The sequence below is a fragment of the Pollicipes pollicipes genome, unplaced genomic scaffold (assembly GCF_011947565.3).
Source record: "Pollicipes pollicipes isolate AB1234 unplaced genomic scaffold, Ppol_2.1 Scaffold_2555;HRSCAF=2994_pilon_pilon_pilon, whole genome shotgun sequence".
Taxonomy (NCBI): domain Eukaryota; kingdom Metazoa; phylum Arthropoda; class Thecostraca; order Pollicipedomorpha; family Pollicipedidae; genus Pollicipes; species Pollicipes pollicipes.
Window position 1 is genome coordinate 35,833,568 of NW_023596136.1, and position 15,558 is coordinate 35,849,125.

Genomic DNA, 15,558 nt, shown 5'->3' on the forward strand with positions numbered 1-15,558 from the left:
TCACCCTGCATTCAATCACGTCATATTGTTTTGTGGCATTATGTATTTCAATCATGTGCGCGCGAAAACAGTTTGAAATGCCGTTAAACGTAGCGGCTTACTTACGAAGTTGGTTTTTACACTATTGCCTAAATATGAAAACCAAGCACCAAATCCGACTTTGCTTAGTCACTACGGAAGGCACTCACATCGTCATACGTTCAATATGTCTGCTCATCGGTGTCTATGTCTGTCATCTATGTCTGCCCTTTATCGGTCGGCCAGTGCAAACGTCCGCGTGTAACAGGCAAATACCTGCTGGTCCGCGTTCGTCTTCTTAGCGGTTGGCCTTGGCATGCACGGGACATAACACGGTGATTAACCGAGTGTTTCTGCAGCTGTGTGAAAGCTTTTCCAGCGACCGGACCGGGCACTAACACGATGTAGAGCCTAGCATGGCCCGTACAGCGCAGCGTTTTCGACGCCTCTCCGCGATCCGGAAGCGGCCACGGCCCGCCTGGGCTCTGCCGCCGTGCACTACGTCCGGTTTGCGAGTGCGGTGCGGGGCGCCGAAGGCCAGTGCCGGCCGACCCGCCTCCGGCCGCGGTCATGGCCAGCCACCGGTGCGCCGCCGCCTCTCTGCTGCTCGCGTCACTGCTGAGTGGCGTCCGCAGCACCCCGCCGCAGGCCGCGTGCTTCCTGCCCAGGGCGCGCGGCGTCTGTCATGACTTCACCCGCGCGTGGCACTTCGACTCGGAGCAGGGCGACTGCGCATCGTTCTGGTTCGGCGGTTGTGGCGGCAACGCCAACAACTTCGCGTCGGCGGCGGCGTGCCGCGCCGTGTGCGTGGAACCGGGCGCCGGCTCGTGCCTCCAGCCGGCCGTGCGCGGGCCCTGCACCGACGCTGCCATGCTCTGGGCCTTCGACGCGGCCGCCGGCGGCTGCACGCCGTTCGTCTATGGCGGCTGCTACGGCACCAGCAACCGCTTTGCCACGCGCGGCGCGTGCGAGGCGCGATGCCTATCCTCGCCGACCCGCTGCCGGCAGCCGGAGCGCGAGCGCGGTCCGTGCCAGCACGACCAGGCGCGGTACTCGTACGTGCAGGCGAGCGCGCGGTGCGAACGGTTTGTGTACGGCGGCTGCGGTGGCAGCGCAAACAACTTCGCCACACTTGAGCGGTGTCAGAAACAATGTGGAGGCGCCTCCGCGAAGAGCGGAGACACGCCGGTGGAGAAGGAGGGGCAGGGAGAACTGGGGGAAACGACCCAGGCTCCCTTGGGAGTGGAAGAAGGAACTGAAGTGCAGGACAGTGTTCCAACGACCGCACAAACCGCAGCTGCAGCAGACATCTGCGCGCTGAGGCGAGACCCAGGCCGCTGCTTTGCCTACGCGCCCATGTTCTACTTCGATCCCGTGACCGGCAGCTGTCACCTGTTCAGCTACCGCGGCTGCGGCGGTAACTCCAATCGGTTTCACACCCGTCAGGAGTGCGAGATTCGCTGTCTCCAGCCTCGCGGTGGGGCAGATGCGGAAGCAGACGCTGCTGACGCCACGCTCAACACAACCGTGGTGGAGATCAGTCTCAGCAGCGAGGAGCTAAATGAGACCATCGCAGAAGTGTACAGCACGGGAACCAGCTCCTATCACAGCATAGCGCTGAATATCAATGATTCACGGCAAAATGAGCTACTTCCAGCAACAAACGCTGTCGAAACTACGACAAGCACCTATAGCCAGCAGCCAAAGACAACCCCGCTCGTTGTGAAGAAGAGGCATCGCGGCGGCGGTCGAGGTCGGAGACGTGCGTGCCGACTTCCCCACCGCCAAGGCCGATGCCGCCTCTACCTGCCGCGGTTCTACTACAACGCGGCGCTGGGTGCTTGCTACACCTTCATCTTCGGCGGCTGCGGAGGCAACGGCAATCGGTTCCGAACACGAGCCGCCTGCGAGCAGATCTGCAAGGGCGTGAAGGCACGGCCGTGAAGCCGTGGTCTGGCGAGAACTCGGCTAGTCACGGCAGCACGCGCACCGACTCTGGCTTTGTGGTCGGCGGCAGCATGCGCGCGGACTCTGGCTTTGTGGTCCGCGGCAAAGGCGAGGAAACGAGGAGAGTAGGGGGCAGTGGCTCTCGCTCTCCGTGTATATTCTCCACGCAAAAGTCAGGCATTAATGTCACGCTGATGCAAAGGTGTTTGGTGATGCGCTCTCTCTGACGTCCTACACTCCCCGATTTTGTCAGACATGTGTAAGAGGGAAACGGAGTGGTCACGGATATACCACGTCTTTTTAGAATACGCGCTTATACCGAATGTTATTGATTTGCCTTCTGGTTGCGGTTCGTAGTGTTAAGTAAATATACGCCAACATAAAAGTAAGACGGATTTTGTCTGCACGGAATGTACTGACAAAATTTTAGATATTTGTTGATGATGTCGGTAAAGTCGATTTGTCGTCGACTTGTATTTTACGTCACTAAAAACCATGTCAATAAAACTAGATACAATTTAGAAAAGGGTACCTGTCAGTCTTAGCCAATGAGTCGGACGTACCGATTTGCTCCAAATGCGCCGAATTTCTCAACCATATCAAAAGCGCTGAATACGTTAAATTCGTGCCTACGTTGTGTAAAATCCATAAGATGTGCTGAATATGTTAAGCTATGTCAGGTCCGGAGTCAAATATACCGTTATCGGGTTTTGAGGGCGTGCCAACGGCAAAGGCCATTTGCGCTGCAGTCAGATTATTTGATGTTGATAATTTGGATCAGGGGCACATCGACTGCCAGAAGTCATCGTTAATGCATGCGTTATTGTTAAATGCGTTAAAAATATTGAATGACTATTCTGCTGAGCCTGGTGAATATATGGAATGTCTTAAAAAGATAATAATAAAAGGGTCAAAAGTAGCAAAAAATATACACATGCAAACAGCGACAAAACAAAGGGTTGGTCCCATGTCCCCCCTTCACCCCCTGGAGGTGGCAAGGACCCTGTGGTTCCGAAGGCTCCAATGTTTTTTAGCAGTTTCAGACGCCTAGAGGGCTTCTATGACGTCATAAATCGGTGCTCGAGACATCAAAATGGGATCTCGGGCCTAAAAATATTCTAAAAATCCCCCAAAAAGGGCCTCGGTAACGACGAAGTGAGGACCCCTTGGCTGAAAGGGTCCTCACCATACGCATGCATCGATTTAGACCCTACCTTGGCAAAATACTGGCTACACCACTGTGTGTAAATATGTCTTTCAGATAAAAAATGAAAAGGTGCCCGTCCCACCTGTACATAGGCGTAGAGACGTTTTATAACGTGGAGGAGGAGCAGACTCGGGATGAACTTAAGAAAGTTTTCCTGGAAGGCAAGCCCGGCGACCGTTGGGGAGGGGGGGGGGGTAGATGGATGACTTTGTCCGCTCTGAATTCACATAAAGTAAATTGGTACATTTTGGTACATGTTGCATCTTGATACCCAAAGTACATTTGAGAAATAACCAAATGTCTGGGCTGCTATGCTAGATATACTTAAACAGCTGTTTCCCACTAGTCCATAGTCTTACCTGCTGAACTCAGGGATGTCATTGGTCAAACAAGACTGCCTAGCTTCCTAAAATTATTCGTCCGTTTCAACCCTGTCTCTCCTGGGGAGGCGGGACTTCACAAACGGGTAGCCATTTGTGGTCAATGGGGAGGCATCTGCCTCCACGCTTAAGGTCCCACCATACGATCTTGGCGGGGGCTGTCCAGAATTTCTCATTCAAATTAATGGCCCATAGCGCGCCAAATTTTTCGTGTTCCTGGATTTCGCTCAGTGCTTTTCAATATTTAAGTGTCTGTTGCAACATTTAAGCCAGAAACAGATTCGGAAGGTCCAAATACATTTTACTAAACAATGTAACAAAAGCTCCAAAACAGATTTTCGTGTAAAACGTATCTTCGTGAAAAAGACCAAGTTATAGTTCTGTGACGCCTTCATTCTTATGTCGACGCCCCTTTCATATATGCCTTCTTCTGAACGCCTTACTTCTGAATAAGGTACTTCGTCCGGATATTCCTTGTCTAATGCCTGAGCCATGCTCCCATTCGCTGTCAGCGGCCACTGTCCGAGAACAACTTTCCGCGCATGGCTGTCTCCGAGCTGATATATGACTGCTTTTTTGTGCGCTTATGGATCTTGCGCGCGCGCATCTTTGCTTATTGGCGCGAAAGGCAGATAGGACGCCTACCACAGTATCTATTTCCACATTATCTTCCTTACACCACAGCGTGAAATAAGCCCTTGGAAAACTATCTGCATTAGGCACGAAATCGTCCATCGGACATTCATTTACCACTGCTTCGAAGTATTCGACTTGGTCTACTTTTGCATGTAAGACGGAGATATACATTTTCTTTAGGCAAGTTGTATATCCTTCTCTGTCTTGGAGCGTAAGCGTTAACACGCGCTCGGGCGGGAGTGGGGGTCGCATTGACCCTCCTCAAGTGTTTTTCCAGAATGGTTTCCGAACGGCCCTGTGTAGTCGCGCCAAATTTTGCCTAACTATAGGGGATCGTGTGGTGTTAAAAATGCATCTGTACATTGTAAGGTCGCTGACCTATGGCAGGTCAAAGTCAGACCATGGATTCTGCGAAGTCCATTTCAGGGAATCGCTCAATCTGATGCAACAACAAAGTGTTAGACAAATCCATACATCTCCGACATACTTTTTGAAGCAACACAACAACTTGATGTGATCATCATTTTTAGCTCATTTGCCTCAAAAATATAGATTTGTACATATGCACATGTATACACAGCCATATATATATATATATATATATATATACATATATTTATGTATGATGGATATTGACTCCTTAAACTGATTGGGGAAGGCAAAGTTTGGTAAGGATGCTTTCATGTAGTGTGGTGGCTAATGCCAATAACCATGAAGCATTCCCGGCGCTCTTACGCGTGGCCTATATCAGGTCGTTCCAGTTCAACTCTGTGTGCTTTTTTAACATCACACCGGCTTGCAAACACCTGCTATTTCGCATGCGATCTGGAGGCCTCTCAACTAGATTACAGATACGGAACGCTTGTTTAGGAAACACCTTGTTTCTGAGGTCATTATAGGCTAACATGATACCTTTATCAGTGCACCTTCTGAGATCACCGCATGATTTCAGGACAGTCATACAGTGCATTGCTTATCCCCCGGGAGCGTCATCTAGGTTTGTTTATCACCCAACTTTTACCTCTTCGACCTTGTAATATAGTTAGCTTAGCAAGATGAAAACACTAGCGATATTTAACATGCGGTTCAATTTTGAGCCAAACATGCATAACGATGTGCATGGGCGCATGACACGGTCGAAGCATTAATTGCAGTGACCTTAACGTGGTCTATTTTTTCCCCACCCATCACCTATTTACAAGGTGCTCAGGAGTATCCACCCCTGTCTACTACGGGACACAAAACCTTACGTTAATACCGGCATTAGTAAACGAAATGCTGAACACCGCGGCACTCCCAGCTAATAAATGTGCAACCTACTAAACAAAACAAGAAATCATGCATAGCCAAATGAGTAAGTAACCCAATAAGTAAGTAACAACGAGTAAGTAATCATTAATGCTGTCCTGGTAGTACTGGTGCCTATAAAATCGACCAGTGCATCCTAACCAGGGCAGTCAGCAATCAGTTATCAAACCAGCGCTAAATTGTTGGCCCTGTGATCTGCACGAGTGGATAAAGTGGATAACAAGTGATCGCATATTGAAAAACTGTCAAGTTATATGGCCAGTGAGTTTATCAGTTATATTGATGCCATTGTGTTTATATTTCATCATCAGTTATACAGATGAGAATTGCACGGTTGATGAAAACAAAATTTGGGGTCATTATCGTCAAATTGGAAGCTATCGGCTGCAATTTCAATAAGCGAAATCGGTACTTTAGCACCAGAATAAAGCAAATCTTTGGGGCAAAGAGTGATCTTCTCTCTCAGTGCGTCGTGGGGGGCTAAGTGACAGGATAAGAGACAACCTGGAGGTCAGGGCGTTGGAAAAACTCAGAGATTCCCACAGGAACAGACTTAACGTGATAAACCATCAGACTTAGCTGACATTTCATCCTTACATGTTCTACTACGCTATGTAAGTCGACTGGCTAGTAATCCGTTATTGGAAGTTCAGGCGGAACACATCTCTCCACTCCGTCATCCCCACTTCACGAGTCATTCATCCGAAACAACCTCGCGTGCTGATGCACGTCACGCGTACCTTTGGCGGTACAAGCCCAACACTGTCCGTAAAAACGCATCAGATGTCGCTGCTCACACCAACCTTCCATGCAAAATTAACGAGGCAGTCCACGACTACGTTGTGGCAACGCTATCCAATTAGCGACCACACATACACGATGCGGTGGCCAGTACCGGCTCAGGAGCCCTGTAGCGCGAAGGTGAGTGATCACTGCTTCAGCTGCGAAGCGCTTCCTTTTTAAAGTGTAGTGTATTTATTTAATTTTTGTTTGTTATAACTTCTCTGGGGTTCCTTACCACCCGAAGCCAGTGACCAGCGTGGTCATTTGCACCACTGTATCAAAAGCTGCATAAAAATATAATGAAAGCAAAACAATTGTTTAAAACTATAAGCGCTAATATATTCATGTTCGGTGCAGAATTGAGGTCGTCAACTCCAACATTAAAGCTCGCGAAAAACTTTTCTCGCTTTTCTTGCCAAAGGGCATTTAGGGGACTAGACCGGCATCGGATCACATGCATATGGCTCATTATAACGAACACAAAATAAGAATGCATCCCACATGAAACAAGGTACTTGCAACATGAAGAAATATTAAATTGAGATGAAGGCGTTTTTCAATGAGTACTTTTTCCACACACGAGCATTTCTATCTCTATGAGGGACCTGCCCATCTGACCCACTGAATGTTGACTGCCATTGAATTACTGCTGACTAGATGTGATCAACTTTTCTTGGCTATTACGTTCACGTCAGCAGTGGCAGCGATGACGCCGCTGATCTGCTGGCATAAGGCATGTGCTGATTCCCGTGAAATAAGAAGCGGTATTAAGCTCGATGGGATCGAGTCTCCAAGCAAGTTAGTTCGAGCCTCCAAACCGCTGCGGAGTTGATGACCATGAACAAATGTAGGCCCAGCCTGGCATGAGCCTGGATTCTCTAGCATTGCAGGCATTGCTAATTTGTGACTGACACGTGCATATATATCGCCGTGGCTTGCGCTGTGTCGAAAACTCTCGGGGCAAACCGTTGGAAGACGTACCTATAGACGTAGAAACAAAATTTGCAGACACTAATTTTAAAGTTACTGTCTAAATTTGATTATATGTGCAGGTGTCTGTTTCCTTCTGAATTGGTTAGTTGAATCTACCCGCATATTTAAAGCTGTCGATAATGTAGAAATTAGATCAAGTGCCACAACGAAAAAGGTCGCTGACTTTTTTGCACTCTTGGGAAACAACAGTCGAAGAGTCTAAGAAAATGCTCTGCGTTAATTCATCTTCAGGTGCACAGGGTTCCGTGCACCGTGCACCGTGCACCGTTCCGTTCCGTGCAACACAGGTGTTCCGTAATTTTTTATTGCGCTACTCATTGGGCGCGTATCGGGTGAAGAAGAGACTGCACTTTTGAAGGTCAGGCATCAGGGAAGCGTATTCATAATTGTTTCGTCACACATGCAAAGAACACAATTTAAAGCTGAATGACTCACAACAGCGGAAGCTTTCTTTTACATCACACATGTAAAAATGGATATTTTGCATTCATTTCAAGAAATTCCTCCATTGCAAGACTTTGATCTCAATGCCGCAATATTTCTCCCGATCCTGTTTTCCGCATGGTTTCTATGTCTAGTCTGGCACTTGCGTTGCAGTCCGCCATTTGGAACTCAAGCTGGGTGTCCGTGTACTTAAGTACTTCCCCTTGTCTCATCGGCTGCAGGAATGTTAAACTCCACTGTTGTTTCGTTATAAAATTGACGCCGAGCGCTTTGGGCGATATCTGTATTTCAATGTTGATGCGGGTAATGGAGCATCGGCTGACACCCGAACATTGAATCAAATGTTGAAATGTTCAAAAGCGGGATGATGCGCTGTACACTATACAACGAGGGTGCCCCACAAAAGCTTATCGCGCACGTAAAGCGCATTGCTATTCACATGGTGCGTTGAAACCGTCTCTCTTTCGGCAGATGTCCCCCATAGCAGTCGTGTTCACGCTAGTGCTGATGATGACTCTCAGCGGTGTCGGGCTTGGACATGACGCCGCCGTCGGCACGGTGGACCTCCAACAGGACCTGTTCCTCGAGGAGGAGGGACCTGAGCTCGACAGGGAGAAACGGCAGGCGGACTTCAGTGTGAGATCGAGTGACTTTCGCTTACGGCTTGTTGGCCCTAATGGACACCTTGCGACCTTTAAATAAATCCAGCGACATTGCTGTATCGAGGCACATTTGTCAGATGGAAAAACCTGAATTAGTATGAATGCCTTTTAGCTGCATCTATGACCGCCCAGCGGTACGCAAAAGGTCTCAGGTAGAGGGAACAGCTTGTACATAGAATAGCGCTTGAAACAGCCTGCGAAATATCCTGTCCATGCTGTTGTCGGATACTCATTGCACATGCCCTGGCAGCGTTCGAGTGCAGTACATGCAAACGGCAGGCGGGTAGTATTCACTCTCACTTCGCGTTTGCTCTCACCACCCCAACGTCTGCCCTCGGGTGGCAGCTCCTAGCGGTTGGCTGACCTCTGCCCGCGCAGGACCCGAAGGACGATCTGCGACGCGAGTGCCTGGCGAAGTCGCGGCGCGCCTGCTGCCCGCTGCTGCAGAAGGACGCCGTCAAGTTCGCCACCTGCGTGAAGGAGTACGGCTGGGCCAACAGGAACCAGCGGGAGCTGCCTGGCTGCCCCGGCTACCCCCGTTGTCCGGGGTTCAACAGGGGGTGATGGTCGGCGGTGGCGGGAGAGCCGGGAGTATGCCGAAGCAGCGCCGACGGCTTCGAGATGATCGGTGATGGCTTGTCGATTTTGTCACACCCATGCGGCGGTGGCTGTGTGTTTCAGCGTCAATGCATACAGCAAACGCCAGTGTAGAACTGTGTGCAAACTTTTTATTCCAGCTCAGTTGCTCTGTCCCGTTTGCTACGCACACAGCATCACATGAAAAGAGTGGATAAGTTTTGACAGTTTCCATACCAAACGACAAACAATACAGTGAGGCAATAAACAATGACTGGAGTGTAATATCAGACGTGTTTGCCGCAGGATTTTGATCATGGATACAAGCCAAGGGAAAAGCGATAATCTGGCCGGCATGACGCTAGGGGAAAACCAGAAAAACTACACCCGCTCGCTCATTTTTAGACGACTTCAGCCATGGTGCAAACCATATCTATCGACATCACGTGATCCTGATAGTATATCTCTGTTTTCATTATCATCACCATCGTGAGTACCAAATTAGTGTATCGCTATTACCTATATTCCTATTATGAGGCGTTGTACATCAGTTCAGAATATGTCATTCGCTCTTTATCCATTATATTTTGCTGTTTGTGAGTTATCAATGGATGTTTTGTTCGCATTCTGTTGGTGGACGAAGTGAAGGGGCAAATCGCAAATTTAAGACAGCAGCATCAGCCCTTTTCCTCGGAAAAACCAGGAGAATGGAGATATAGTTAGGTTAATATTTCGGCAACATGCCTTTATCGAAACAAAAGTAAATTGCTTCGATATATGCATGTTGCCGAAATGTGAACCTATTTTTATCTCCATTCTCCTGGATTTTCCGAGGAATAAGGGTAATACTACTGTCTTATCCATGTGGATAATGTTACTCGCTAGTGCACTGAATAACGCACGTAAATCGTATATATTTTTGAACTAGCCGAATGACAGCCCTTAGTAATATTCTATTAGTAGTATACAATTCTATTAGTAATATACAAATTCTAATAGTAACAAACAAGGTGTATTGTGCGATGCATTTTCTCGGTACTCAGGCTGTGAAGGACCGCATTGTACGGTCGCTTTACAGTAGCTGCTATTTCCTTTGACAGGCGCTGGAAATGAGGACTTCATCAGGGACTTAAACCACTTACATCTGAAAGCCATGTCAAAATGCTACATACCAACTGAGCTAATGAAGGGCCGAGATTTCCGTGCCTTTCTGCTGGTATTGGGGTGCCCGTGAGAAATCTGCTCGCACAACGCAGTCCATTGCAGATGGAGCCTAGGGGAAAACTCGCGATGCATAACCTTCCCGTCTGTAAGCCCTTGAGAAGCGATCTGTGTTAAGAACGATGCCATCTCATACAGCCCACGTGACACTACATCATTTAATCAGTCCGCTTTCGATTCAGGATGATAATCACAAAGGCACAAAGAAACAAAATTATGCTGGAACTTTCTGAAGCGAAAAGGATGGTTAGTAAAGCTGATAGCGCCCAATGCTGGTAATCACGTTTTGTCATCCAAATTGTTGCCCAGAAATGCTGCGAACCCAAACCTCTGTTGGTGGAGCATTCCCTTGGTAGCTTGTAACGTTTGTAAGTTATCGTAATGCACCATGCAAAGAAAAGCAGGCATCCCCATTATATCATACATTTTAAAACGTCGTGACATTCATTCCTTTTCCAACGAGCACATTGGTCATGCCAGCAGAGAGAGAGGAATGCTGGAGCATGACAAAAAGAACGACAGCATGTTCCGGTTGTGCTGCCATCTATAATGTGTGCTACTGGTCTAACAATTATAAAGATATACGTTGTCCCAGACAGCGCCTAAGATCGCTAAGGGATATTTGGTTTGTGAGTGCAGGGTAGATTTTGTGTCTTTCTAGCAGGATTTGAACCAATCATCATCTGTTTACGTCTACGCAACGATTGAGGCTCAAATGGCTTAAATATGCGAAACAAGGCTCATTTTCGAGGGAACAGCATCATCTTATGGGAGGTAAAATTTCCGCTATTTCAAGTTGGTGGTTCCTGTAATTGCTCCCACTCTCTCTCCCTTTCTCCCTCTCTCTCTCTCTCTCTCTCTCTCTCTCTCTCTCTCTCTCTCTCTCTCTCTCTCTCTCTCTCTCTCTCTCCCGGTATATATATATATATATATATATATATATATATATATATATATATATATATATATACGGTGGCAGTATAGTGTATGTATACATACAAGTGTCAGTTCTTCCAAAAACTTGCAATGGCTTGTTGTTTATGTAAGCGAAAAATCACCGAGCTCCAGAGACAAAAGCACCCCATTCCTGCTTCTTTATCCAAGAGTTTTACACTAGATATCGGGAAATTTCGCAAAGATTTAGTCCAGACTCACCGAACCTGAGATACACAATTGATATGGGGCTTCTTCGGAAATTTTAGCTACGTGCTTGGTCAACGTACACGCTACTCCCACTGCCCGTCGTGAGTCTTCGTATTGGTACAACATGCTCTTACGTTTGATCGCTCGCACCTTGAGTACTAAGTCTGAAAACTCACAGATCAAATTCTGTGACAGTCACATGACATTTGCAACGCAAAATCAGGTGGGATGTTGTCTAAATCTTGCACCGGATGCTCCAGTGACGTCACACGCTAGAATTGATATCTCACTATAAGCTGCAATATAGATGAGTTGCCAAATGAATTTGACTGCAAGGAGCGGAGAAAATTGTTTCAGAACATGTATTTGTCTTCCCTTCTTATCATGTTCACACAATCATGGCTGGAAATCCTGTGGAAGTCGTCGGGCGGGGGGGGGGGGGGCGGGGGGGAGGAGACAGATCCCGGGCCCTGAAAATCCAGAAATGTGGAGATCCGGAGAGTCTTTTGGGAAGCCCTTCTTGGCTCGCACGGCGCAGACAACAAAGCTACAAAGGCATTCTCTTACCAGAATAGAAGTGGATACAGCAACAAGTGACTCCCCTAAATGTTCAGTAGGCCTCATCTGACAACTCCGGGCACCTCTGGCCATTCATTGGGTTCTTGCTGGCCACACAAAGTCATCAAACACGTCTGCATTAGCTTTAGAACTAAATGTTTTCGTTGTTTTTTGTGTTTGACTTTATGAGCAATCTAAATGACAGCACGGGTTTTTGGCCGAATTTCGTGCGTGAAGACAGCGAACAAGTCAATGGCTTTCGATTACGCACTGCGCACTCGCCTGATGGAAAACTAGGACAACATAGCATAGAAACTCAATATTTTGAAAACTGACGGCAAACGTTTGCAGTGTCAGCGCACGTATGATGGTGTGTCAAGTGATAAGCGCGAGAATGATCAGTGCAGTGACCCAGGACAGGGCTCGCTTACGACAGTATTTTCCTCCCGTTCACTGATAGCGTTAAATCTGATATGAGCGACTGCTGAATTGCTATGTGTGCTGAGCGCGACCAATTCATTTTTGCGCCATTAAAAAAACCAAAAACAGCCCGACCTGCAGCTGTTTGTTCGCACTTAGGAGCCGCTAGCGCATGGTTTATAAAGACTAGTTGCATAAAACGCTCAGTAGCCCGCACAAAATCAACATTTGGCTCATTGAGGGCGCGCGGGAGCAGTCACATTTCCATTTCCCGTCAGTTTCATCAATGCAGGTATTCACCCACCACTAACTGTTCGGGTTTAAGGCATGATCACAGATAGCAGATAGCTGTGGCGTGACGAGCACGCCGCCAGTCACATGCCGTTTTGCTCCGCAGCTTTGGTGATCTGCCAAAGTACATATGTGGTTCGCCCACCGCAGCAGACAAGCTTTTTGTCAAACGAAACGTTAGTAGTTTCACATTCCACACTTTTAGAGTATATATGACAGGTGTAGTGTGACGCTGCACCACCGCTTGCAAGATATTGTGAGACCCAGTGTTCGCATCGTCTACTGTTCTAACCACCGCCAGCATATTTCACCACTTTTATAACATCTTTAGTGACCAACAGTCGAAGACCTAGTTTCTGGTTGTGCAATTGCCTCGATGCATCGTGCACTGCAGCGCCCTCGCTCCCCTAAGGCGCCGCACGGCGGGACTGCACTAGGACGGGCGCACCGGCTCTAACACCGCTGTGGCCGCCGTCGGCCTGCTGCCGCTGACCGGTGCGCGCGTGGTGCTGACACGGCAGGCTTCACTTATCGGACTGCTACTGCGTGCCAAAGTACTCGACATGTCATCAAGGAGTCCATTAACACTGGTAGTAGTTTAGTAGTTTCCGGACCGTGTCGCGCGTGTGGTTGAAGTGTAGAGATTGGCATGTAGTGTTGTTTTTTTGGCGATGCACCTCTGAATGTGCTTCTATATTCGCGGCTGTGTATAAGAACTCTTAGTCTGAAAAGCTTTGGCAGAATGTCTGAATGAAATGCCTCATGACAATGGCAAACTACCATCCGGCTTAAAGCAAAAAAAGCCTCTTATTTGCTGAAAATTATAAACCTTATTTTTTGTAATTGCGGATACTGCGTTTCTTATATCGTGGCTCCGTTGTTCCATGGGTACACTACAAAACTTATCAACACATAGCAATTAAGACAGTTTATCGATCAACAACCCGATGAAAGCCGACGTACTTATTACGACTTACCCCCTTAAGACCAAACGCCTTGGAACCCCCCTCCGAATGACTCGTCACGGACGGGTCAGGTCAAGGCCATGTGAGGTCAACCAGACAGCACAGACGTTAGTGCGTCGATGAGAAATCATTGGCGCGCAAAAGCGAGAAAGACTTGTGCGTGACATTGTAAATGCATGTCGCCACTTAAAGTGGCGATAGAAACACACATACTACACCCGCCGAGCGATCATTTGTTAACTTTATCTTCCATCTAGCGCCACCTACTGAGATAAAACACACCTTATGCAGAGCTGTATATCAGGTGGAGGTACAAGCGGTGCGTGCGGGCACGATAAAGTAACATCATGGACCTGGGTAGGGGTGGGGGATGAGCGGGGATGGATGGGGCATCCGACACATGTCGGGCAGGTAGTCGTCAACTATGCTGATGTACCAGTATCACAAGGACGATTGCTCCGGCTCAAACTATGTACCTGTATGTGGGTGTGTTCTATCGTGACGGAACGAAATACGCATTACAGGCATTAAACACGCAACACTAAGCCTCACCGCTAACATTTGGAGACCCTGTTTGATTTGTTCCGATCGGTTTGGAAGTTTGTTTTAAGCCTTTTTTGGGTCTTTCCAGTCAGTAATGCGCATGCGCCTGGGAGTCACACGCTGCCGAGCTCAGTCCGCATAAGGGCCCCTTCCTGGTTTATGCGGACGATCGGGTGGGCCTGCGCCAGGGCGCTCAGCGGCCCATGGCTGGCATGTAACTTTCCAGGATAAACAGGGCACTACGGGAATGCGGAATGCCCCTCGACTGAGGACAGAAGGGAAGACGCTTCCGCCAAAGGCTGCGTGGTACATGTATCTTGCATTGCTATCGAGCAAGATACTAGCATTTTTGTTGCTGCTACAGAACGAATCTGCAGGGGTCAGTCGGCTTCATTCGGGCAACGCTACCCTGACGATAGGCACCACTCTCCGAACCTGCTCATCGGATATAGATGCGACGCTGCGATTCGCTGCATCATACTCGATTGACAACTAGTCATGCCGTCATGACTCTCTCTCTCTCTCTCTCTCTCTCTCTCTCTCTCTCTTCTCTCCTCTCTCTCCTCTCTCTCTCTCTTCCCCCCCCCTCTCTCTCTCTCTCGCTCTCTCTCTCTCCCTCTGTGTGTCCAGTCCATGTCTGCACGACCCCATCCCCCGGAAAACACAAATGCCCTCCGAACGCCCGCCAGCTGTGCCCAGGATTTGAATCCCGCCGCTGCGGCTGTGGTGAGCTGGTTTTGCTTGACAGGTGGAGGCCCATACTTAACTCCCCGCGGCCGGAGAGGCGGTGACCGGCGCGGTGACCGGACCACCTGACCGCGGCAGTGAAAATTGGCCGGCGGCCGGCCGGGTGGCGTGCCGTGCGACAGCCGCGGTGCGCCGCGTTCCGGGCTGTATCGATCGGCCCACCCCGCCGTCGGCGATACACAGAGCCGCTCCATGGTTACAGCGGACCCCATCTGACCGCGCTGGGTCGTGACCTGGCTCGGGAGGGTACCGGGTCACGGCCTCGTGTCTCACCGGGGCGACCGCGGCGTGCCAGCGGCTCCCCTCCGCGGAAGCGCGGCGGCCGTGGCGACGCTCGCGCGACGCGGCCGTCGGTCGATCAGCTGATGACGGGCGGCAGTGGAGCGGCGGCGGCGGCGGCGGCCGGCCGTGACCGGTCAGCGGAGGGGCCGCCATGAGCCGGCCGCGCCACCGACCCAAGTCGCGCTCGCTGCCGGACGTCAAGGCGGTCGCACGCCGGCAGGACGATGGCCGTGCTCGGCTGGCCAAGCTGGAGGCGGACGCGGGCCGCAGCGGCCTCACGGCCGCGCACAAGAAGCTCGTGTTCCGCGACCTCAAGCAGCTGCTGGGCAGCGCCGCGTCCTGGCAGGTCAAGGCCGAGGCGGTGGGGTTCGTCGAGTCGCTGCTGCCGCGGCTGGGGCGCGACGCCGACCCCTGCCTAGCCGTGGTTCTGCCGA

The 15,558-nt window shown here is 49.6% G+C and overlaps 2 protein-coding genes across 2 annotated transcripts; both read left to right on the forward strand.

The window, feature by feature from the left end:
* The first annotated feature begins 888 nt into the window (after positions 1-888).
* On the forward strand, positions 889-2,552 carry LOC119100765 (papilin). The gene has a single exon (XM_037223898.1). It carries the CDS (start codon positions 889-891, stop codon positions 1,960-1,962), a length of 1,074 nt encoding a protein of 357 aa, XP_037079793.1. The 3' UTR covers positions 1,963-2,552.
* A 3,844-nt stretch (positions 2,553-6,396) lies between these two features.
* LOC119110549 (uncharacterized) lies at positions 6,397-9,228 on the forward strand. The gene is made up of 3 exons (XM_037234425.1): positions 6,397-6,417; positions 8,188-8,352; positions 8,757-9,228. Exons 2-3 carry the CDS (start codon positions 8,188-8,190, stop codon positions 8,940-8,942), a joined length of 351 nt encoding a protein of 116 aa, XP_037090320.1. The 5' UTR covers positions 6,397-6,417; the 3' UTR covers positions 8,943-9,228.
* The last annotated feature ends 6,330 nt before the right edge of the window (positions 9,229-15,558 follow it).